Source organism: Agelaius tricolor, unplaced genomic scaffold, assembly GCF_023055355.1.
Source record: "Agelaius tricolor isolate 1412-34295 unplaced genomic scaffold, bAgeTri1.0.p SCAF_50, whole genome shotgun sequence".
Classification (NCBI taxonomy): domain Eukaryota; kingdom Metazoa; phylum Chordata; class Aves; order Passeriformes; family Icteridae; genus Agelaius; species Agelaius tricolor.
In genome coordinates this window covers 616,246-625,358 of record NW_027269310.1, presented here as the reverse complement: position 1 = coordinate 625,358, position 9,113 = coordinate 616,246, and the positions used below count along the sequence as shown (strand labels likewise).

At 57.8% G+C, this 9,113-nt stretch overlaps 1 protein-coding gene across 1 annotated transcript; it reads right to left on the bottom strand.

The window, feature by feature from the left end:
* Positions 1 to 4,827: 4,827 nt before the first annotated feature.
* LOC139604381 (serine/threonine-protein kinase pim-1-like) lies at positions 4,828 to 7,359 on the bottom strand (the record flags this gene model as incomplete). The annotated part of the gene is made up of 5 exons (XM_071455551.1): positions 4,828 to 4,934; positions 5,183 to 5,359; positions 6,005 to 6,371; positions 6,575 to 6,625; positions 6,739 to 7,359. Coding segments are annotated over 5 exons (1,323 nt in total), but the record flags the coding sequence as incomplete, so codon positions are not given.
* Between the last annotated feature and the right edge of the window lie 1,754 nt (positions 7,360 to 9,113).

Sequence of the window (9,113 nt, the reverse complement as noted above, 5' to 3'; positions counted from 1 at the left end):
CATCCCTTCCTCCTTTTTACATTGTATACAATCTCACATAGTTGACCACTGACAGTAGGGTCCTGGCCAATCCTGTTCTGTAGGGTATTTAGTGTTACATCCCTGAGCAGCCAAAGCTACCAAATTAGTATTGTCAGCACTATTTCACATTATTATTATTTCATATGTAGATATATATATTGATATACATATAGACAGATAAATACAGACATATATATATAATATATATATATAAATACACAACTATATATAAGTATATTAAGGTCTTATTATACAATAAATACATATAGTTATTTAGTATATTGATATTTCACTGGTACAAATGCAGCTGAGCTCAAGATTAAAACCTTCTGCTCTTGCTCCATGTGGGAGCATTCCAACAATAATTGTTCCTTCTGAAGGTGCTGTTTCCAATGGACTCTTAACAAATTCATCTTTGTCTGCCCAAACCCACAAGTCCTTTTCCTTTTCCATGTGCACTTTTTGGATGCATTTGAAGACATCCAGGGCTGCAGCTTCTTTTACCCGACTGCCCCACTGCTCCCACGGGGCTCCCACCTCAGCCCACTCCAGAGCCAGGGAACTCCAGGGAAGGGCTTCCCATCTGGGAATTTCTGATGGCACTGATGCCTCACATTGACATTGAACAAGTGACATTTGGTTGGGATCTGGCCAGACTGGGCCAGTTTGGTTTGACCAGTGGCCAAAGTCAGCACCAAAGACACAGACTCCAACTGGAGGAATCAGTGTCATTTCCTGCAGTTCAGAGCAGCAAAGAATCACAAAAGGAGCAGCTCAGCAATGCACCCAATCATCCCCACCAAAGATTGCCTGCAGTGATTAAGAAAGATGCAGCAGCATTTACCCTCAGCCTTTGCCATCCCCCAGATGCACACAGCAGCTGGGGAAGCTGTCACAGCCAAGGGCTGCAGAGCCACTCCTGGGCACTGGCAATTCCTGCAGGTGCCTCCAGCCCCAGCTGAGGCTCCAAGCCTGCTGGGAGAGGGCCCAGCTCTGACAGTGCTGCATGAACAAACTGACAGCACTGCTAGTGTGCCAACATCTGCTTTCATCCTCCTCTTGGCTCCCTCCCAAAGCCTGGCCAGGCCTCAAGGAGGAGCCAAGGCAGCTGACTTTGATCCTTCAGCCCCACACAAGGCCAGATGTCAGATTTCATGGCCTTCTCTGGCTTCTAAATACACAAAGGGCCATCCATGTTTCACTAAGGAGTGGCTACATCTATCACAGTGCTAATGACCATGCATATCTCAGCAGGGAGCAGATACAAAGATAACCTTTGCTTGGAAGGTTCCTCCAGAGGCCACCTTGGGCTCAGGGCCTGCTGTCCAGGCCTCACTCAGGGCTGCTGTCCAGGCCTTGGCACTTCAGGGACGTGCTTTAGTGCTGGGCTTGGCACTGCTGGCTGAGCGGCTGCACTGGGTGAGCTCAGAGGGCTTTTCCAACAGAAAGGATTCTGTGATTCCATGATGATATCGGCTGCATTCAGCTGGGGCTATTTCAGCAGCATTACTTTGCTCCAGAAGTTCCCTCTTGCCCAGCTCCTGTGGCCTGAGGCTTCAGCTCCTTCAGCTCCTGGTGCTGAGCTGCTCATGCTGAACGAGAGCACTCGGAGAGACGAATCCAGTCCATCCAATTCCTTCTGGGACACGCAGAGGGGAGGCTGTGCAAACAGGAGCATTGTTTGCTGTGGCCTCCTCTCTGCCCTTCACGCCTTTCAGCACTTTGAAGCAGCCAAGAGCTTTCTCCAAGAGTGCAATGGAGCAGCTGTTCCTGCTCGTGGGCCTGGCTCTTCCCAGTCTCTGCCCTTGCCTGCTTCTGTCCCTCTTGCTGTGCCCTCTGTTCCCCCAGGGTTGGCTGGCTGCTGCCCAGGACTGTGGCACTGGCACTGATCCAGTGCTCCAGAGCCTCCTTTCTGTGCCCTTGGAGCTGCCTGGGCACAGCAGCCTTTTCCATCTGCAAGCTCCCCATGGACAGGGAGTGCCCAGCTCCATTCCTTGCACAGCCTCCAGGAGCCCAGGGCTGCCATCTCAAGTCCCTGCTGGCACTGGGGGCTCCCAGGTGCCTCAGGCTGCTCTGACACCGCTGCACACGGGAGGGAACAGGGCCAGGGGCTGTGCTGAAAGTCAGCTCCATCTGCTGCTGCTGCTGCTGCTGCTGCTGCTGCTGCTGCTGTGGGGTCATTTGTGCAGCCCTGGCCCAGAGTCAGGGATCAGATGCTGCCAGTCTCTTCCAGCCCTGGCTGCTCAGAGGTTGGGCCTTGGAGCCTCAGGTGGCCAAAGGCAGCTGCTGCTGGGCCCTCTGTGTGTGCCCGTGTTCAGCAGTGCTGCTCCATCAGTCTGTGCCCAGCAACGGGGAAAAGCCTCAGCCCTGCAGGGCCAGGAGCTGCCGGGCTCTGCCTGAGCAGCTCAGCCAGCAGCAAGGGAGCTGCTCCACACAGGAACCAGGAGCAAAGGACACTCCTTTTGTAGGACATGTTTTCTATTTAAAGGAAAAAAAGGAAAAAGAAGAAAAACTATATAAAATGTGAAAGATTAAAACAAAACCCAAGTGTTAGTGAAAAACTTCTGAAACTTTGCATTAAGAGGTAAACGATCTTTTTTAAAGGGGAACTCAGTTATTTACATTGTAAATGTGCTGATGGCATGGATCCATCTTCCTGACCCCAGCAGCCTTTTAAAAGATTTTGGGCTTTGTTTCAACATTGCCATTTGAAATTGTGCTCAAAGCAAGAGGAAATTGCTTTGTGCCCTTCCCGCTCCAAGCAGGACTGGGAATGGAAACTCTGTCAAAGCCCAAATCCTTTAGAAGATGCCCTTCCTTCTCAGCCTGGGAAGGAGCTGCACATTCCCTTTGAAACTGTCAGGGATTTCTTAGAGACACAAAGTGCCACTTAGGGCTTTTTGCTCTGGTTTGGCAGTGCAGAAGGGCAATTCTCCATCCATCAGCTCCAGACTGCACTGCCTCAGGAACACGGCCCACTCGCCAGCTTTGGCCCACTCAGGCACTTCTAGAGGAGGAAGAAAGTGCAATTGCACAATTCCAGCCAATCAAGAAGGAAGAATGGGACAGACAAACACCCTGTGCAGATCCAGGCATTCAGCTGGGACTGTGGAGGGTTTGGGTTCTTGCCAATTGGATGTGTGTCCCCAGCTGCAATCTCTGGGCCTGCAGCAGAGTCTCACTCAGCTGCCAAAGCAGAAAGCTCAGGCGCTGTGCTCGCAAGGGGCTCGTCTGATGCAAAGCTGTCAGAGCAATGTGAGGGCAGAGCCAGCCCAGCTGGGCCCAGGGCTGAGCCCAGCAGAGCCCTGGCAGAGCCCAGAGCAGCCTCAGCAGCCGCAGAGCCCGGCTGCAAGGAGAGAAAGCAGAAAGTGCCCGTCAGCTGAGGGCTCCTGTGCCCTTGTGCCAAGGCCTGCGGTGCCCAGGCCATGCTGGCTGTGCCCAGAGCTGTGCCCAGAGCTGCCCATCCCTGCTGCCTTTGGCAGCAGAGCAGGAGGGCAGGACATGTGCCCAGCCTGCAGCCAGCCACGGCACATCCAGCCCTCAGCAGCTGCCCAGAGCAGGATGCTCCTGTGCTCGCTGCCATCTCCCAAAAGCTCTGATCCCACCCTGCCAAGCACACAGGGACCCACCTCACGCCAGCCACGGCTGCAAGAAAAGCTGCTCCCAAACCACAGCCTCAGCCTTCTCCAAGGCCACCGCCCATCCACGCCACAGCTGCTCCCAAGCACTTCCCCATCTGCACTGGACCACCTGGAACGCTTCCTCTGGAAAAACAAACAACACATTCTTGAAAAGAGATTAGAGACAAAAAGGGAAAACAAGAAAAACGGGAAAAAATCTTATCTCTGTCAGGGCCTTGAGGAAGGCCCAACTCCTACATGGTAGGGAAAACCCAGCCATGGCTGAGGGAAGCCCACACTTTCTCACTTCCACCCTGCACTGCCCCCCAAAATCACGGTCATCCCAAAGCAAACAAGGGCAGTGCAGCAGCCCAGCCCTTCCTTGCCTGCAGAGCAAAGCAGCCCCTGCACAGCTTCTGGAGTCCCACCTCTGCTCCCACCATGGGGCTTTGTTTGTGTCGGGCTGGCTGCCCCAGCCCCAGCCCCAGCCCAGGCCACGGTGGCTGCTGGGGGCTGTTGGCAGGGACAGGAGCCCACTCCCATTTGTACCCAGCCCAGCCCATGCCCCAGCCCTGCCAAAAAGCAGCTGGGCAGCGACTGAAGAATGAGTTGCATCTGCCCCAGCACAGGGGGAACCTTTGCTTCCCAGCCAGGCTGGGCCATGCCCAAATCTGGCAGCATTTCCCCGCGTGGGGACTCACCTGCAAATTCCCTGTGGAGTCTGGCTTTGAAGAAGGTGCCAGAATCAAAGTCCATCACCTTCAGCCTCCAGTGGCCAGGCTGAGGAAGAGCTTCTCATCCTTGATGCCATCCTGGCTGTCTCCAGCAGCAGCAGCAGCAGCAGCAGCAGCAGCAGCAGTAGTAGCAGCATCCCCACCCGGTACAGCTTCTCCAGGAGCTCCTGCTCCTTCCCTGGGGGGACACCAGGCTCTCAGGGCTCTGCCCAGGGCCCCAGCTGTCAGGGAACCAGCACAAGCAAAACCAGCTTGGATGGCGGCCACCAGTGCTGGGCAGAGCAGCTCAGCTGCAGCACAAGGGCTGCGTGTGCCCATCCCATGACCCTGTGCAGTGACACAGGCAGCACAAAAAGGTCTGGGTTCCTTTGCTTCTGATTGCCAAGGCATGTGTGGAGCTGCAGCTTACCAGGGCCCTGGATCAAAGTGTGCCTGTGGCTCTCTCCCTTCTTCTACGGCCGAGGAATATCCTGCACCCAAGGATCAGAGAACAGGTCTTCTAATGTGGGTCTTTCCAAGGAGTTCACGGATAAACACCACTTGATCAGATCTTTGCACTCTGGGCAGAGAAAGCAGAAACTGCCGGTCAGCCAGAGAAGGCTCCTGTCTGCTTTGCCCCACTATTGCCATGCCCAGGCCATTCTGGATGCGCTCAGGGCTGGGCCTAAACTTTCCCATCCATTCCCTGTTTTGGAGGAGAGCAGGACATGTGCCACTTCCTCAGCAGCTGCCAGAGCAGGATGCTCACGAGCCCGCTGCTGGCTCCCAGCACTGGGATTCCCCCCGTGCCCAGAGAAGAGGATCCACCTTGAGAGAGCCCTTGTGGCAGCGGGAGCTGGCCCCAGCTGAGGTTCCGGCCCCTCCTGAAAGGGTGCTCCCCGCAGACCATCTGGTGCAGCAGGATGCCCAGGGACCAGATCGTTGCTGCCTCGCCATGGTACCAGCCAAAGTCGTTCCATTCCGGGGGGCTGTAGGACGGTGTTCCTATGGAATACAGATGGAGTTCAGCAGGGGGATGCTGCTGCTCCCAGAGCCTGGCCCCAGCACCCCTGGGTGTGCGGGGGCTGCATCAGTGGCACACAGGGTGACCACTGCCCTCTTGCCAGCACCTGGGACTTGTGCACAAACTTAGGGTTGGAAAAGAAGCCACTGGTGTCAGAAGAGGGCAGAGGAAGCCCCGGTTAAGCCTGACCATGACATGCAAAGGAAAAACCCTCTCTGTGCTGGGGAAAACATGCCCTTATCCTCCATGTCTGCATTGCCCCAAAAATATTAGGAAGCCAAGGCAAACAGAGCGAGTGGAGCAGTGGAAGCCCTTCCTCTTGCCTGCACACCAAACTGGCTGGGGCACAGGTTCCACCCCCCTCTCGGCTACCCCTACTCACAGGGGTTTTGGTCGGGCTGGCTGCCCCAGCCCAGCCCCAGTCCTGGGCAGAGTGGCTGGCAAAGGCTGCCAGCAGGGCTGGAAGATGGCTCCCCACCCAGCCCCGCTCTAAAGCAACTCAGCTGAAGACTCAGTCCCCTGACTGGCAGCAAAAGGGAGAATCCCCACTGCCACAGCCAGCTTGGGCTGGGAGATGTTGGGCCATGAGATCCCGGGACCAGGAGTACACCCTTACATGGGCTCACCTGCAAAGTGGGTGTAGGCTGTCTCTTGCAGGTAGGTGCCACAGCCAAAGTCAATCAGTTTGGCCTGCCCGGTGGCCAGGTCAAGCACGATGTTCCCTGGCTTGATGTCGCGGTGCAGGACCCCGCAGCTGGTGCAGTGCCGCACGGCCTCCAGCACCTGGCGGAACAGCTCCCGTGCCACCTCCTCGGGCAGGAACCGCCGTGCCCGAATGACACGATGCAGGTCCTGACACCGCTCTGGCCGCTCCAGCACCATCACGATGTCGTTGGGGAGCTCAAGCCACTCCAGCAGCTGCACCACGCCGGGGAAGCCAGTGGAGACCTTGGCCTGCAGCACGATCTCCAGCGGGGCCCTGCTGCCGTCGGGCTGCGGGAGGAGCACGATGCCCTCAGTGGGGCCGATGCCGTGCCAGGCCTGGGGAAGCCCTGAGCCAGCCCGGGATGCTCTGCGCCCTGCGCTGCGCCCACGCCCGCTCCCCCTCGAGGCGTCCTGGCGGCTTCCACCGTGCCGGGCCTCGGCTCATCCCCGCCCGGCAGCCCCGGCTGCTGCCGCTGGCCCCGCTCACTCACCAGCTCGCCCCAGTGCCGGACGCGGTTCCGTGGCACCCTCTTGATGGCCACCTGCAAGCCAAGGACACCAGCGGGCTCAGCTCGCCGCCCGCCCTGCCCAGCCCCATCCTCCTCCTCCTCCTCCGCCCCCTAGTCCTGCGCCCGCCGCCGGCCCCGCCGCTCACCGGGGCGCCGTCCGAGAGCCGCGTGGCCGCGAAGACGCTGCCGAATCCTCCGCGCCCCAGCAGCGAACCCAGGCGGTAGCGCTCCTGCAGGGCCTCGGGCGCCGTCCCTGCGGGCGGGACGCGGCTGTCAGCGCTCGGCCCGGGGCCAGCAACGGCCCCCGAGCGCCCCTCAGCCGCCCCGGGCCGGCCATGCCCAGGCCTTCGCTCCTCGCAACGCGGCACGGGAGGCTCGGGGCCGGCGGCCGCGCTGCCGAGCGGCGGAGCTCGGGCCGGGGAAGCCGCAGCGGAGGCGGCGGCAGCGGCCGCGCCGCCTGTGTCCTCCGCGGGCCTCGGGAGGAGCCGGGGCCGGGGCCGGGGCCGGGGCCGGGGCCGGGGCCGGGGCCGGGGCCGGGCTCGGGGCTGGAGCCTGCCTCGGGGCCGGGGCCGGGCTCGGGCCAGGCGGAGGCGAAGGGCGGCGATGCCGCCCCCGCACACGGCACTGATGCCCGCCCAGCAGCGCCACCGCCAGTAGGGCCAGAGCCGGGCGGAGGCGAGACCGCGGCGGGACGGGCGGGGCCGGGCACGGGGCAGCCCCGCCCGGGGCCGGGGGCGGGCCGGGGGCATGGCCCGGCCCGGCAGGGGGAGAGGGAGGCGGGGAGAGGAGAGGGAGGCGGGGAGAGGAGAGGGACGCCGGGCAAGGGACCCCGGGAGAAGGGTGCCCGACGGCGGGAAAGGGAGACACAGAGAAAGAAAGAGAAAAAGAGGAAGAAAGAGAGAACGATAAAGATCGTTCTAGGCTATCTGTTTTTCTTCTGCCGCCGCTGCTGCTGCCGCTGCTGCTGCTGCCGCCGCTGCCGCCGCTGCAACTGAAGCACCGGGGCCGTTCGTCCCCGTGTCCGTTCCCCGCTCGCCCCACGAGCCCCACGTTCGAGCCCCGCGCGCCCCGGGCACAGCCCCTGAGTCCGTCCAAACACGGGAACTTTGCAGCCTTGAGCCCAGGTGCAGAGCCCTGACTCCTGCACACTGGCACAGCAATCCCCTCGCTTGCTGCTCTGCATTGGCCTGGCTGAGGGGCAAACACTGGCGGGACACCTTCCCTTGGGCTAGGATTCCTATCTGAGCCCAGCACTGCACTTAATCTCCAGTGTTGCCTTCCAGTAAAAACAGGGGAAGGAAAACTGTGTGTGGCTCATGGTATTTTAGAGTGTCTAAAAATCACTAAGCCACTGATCTTAGAGGTGCAGTGCACCTGGAATTACTGGGATGGAGAAGTAGTGCCCCATGGAAAAGGGGAGCATAGAAATAAATAGAGAAAAATATCTTGGATTGTTTCTTTCATTTTAATTTCGCTTCTGGAAAGCTGTTTCAGTTTTCCGGGAATCTTCTCCTGTCTGCTCTTGCCAAGAATCTCTCCTGGAGGACAAGGTCAAGCTTCTGTCACACGATTTGCCACCAGGGAATTATGCCACTGGTGAAGTTTCCATTGTGACTGTTTTGCTGGTTTAGGGCAAATTTTGGGAGGAAACCTCCAAAAAGGGTCAGTCTAGAAAGCAAGTTCCAGTGGCCTCTCCTCCTACTAGTTCAGAAAAAGACTTCCCTCGGGAAAAGTTAATAAACCCCAGTTTATTTATCAAGTAAAGTATTCACAAGCATGAAAAATGAATAATACTAAATAAAACCTCTGACAGTGCTGAAGAGATGGCAAATTCAGAAAGTCCTTTCTTGTGGGTTGTAGTTGGCTCACTCGGTCTCTTCTAAGTCCCTCTGGTGCTGGAATGCAGCGTCCCAGACCTCGGTGGGCCACAGGTGTGAGCTGCAGGTGTTTTTCTGGGTTTTCAGTCCAGAGCAAGAAAAAGGAAAGTCACAGTCCCAGGAACTTCTCTGCCTAAGCAAGATAAAACCTAATTGCTGGACCTGGGATGTGAAGGCACTGGGAAATTTCCAAATCTGGGCACTGGCGCTGCCAGCAAACACCAGATCTGGATGGTGCTGGAGCCAGAACCTGCAAATTTCCAACTTTTGACTTTTTGTGCCAGCAAATCACTGGACTTGGGCTGTGCTGGCACCAGGAAATTTCCAAATCTGGGTACTGGCGCAGCAAACACAAGATGTGGGCAGTGCCAGACCCAGTAGCAGCAAGTTGCCGGGTTTTGGAATTCTGTGCCAGCAAATTGCTGCACTTGGGCTGTGTCAGATTAGGGAAATTTCCAAATCTGGGCACTGGCGGTGCCAGCAAACACCAGTGAAACCTTCTGGTCCTCGTCCGGACCATTGGCCAGTGGTTTCCCTGAGAACCAGCTCTGGCCACTTTACAGACAGAGACTGCTTTCATCTGCTTGTCTGGAAACAGAACTTTAATGCAGGCAAACACAACAAACAGGACGGCGTGCACAGTA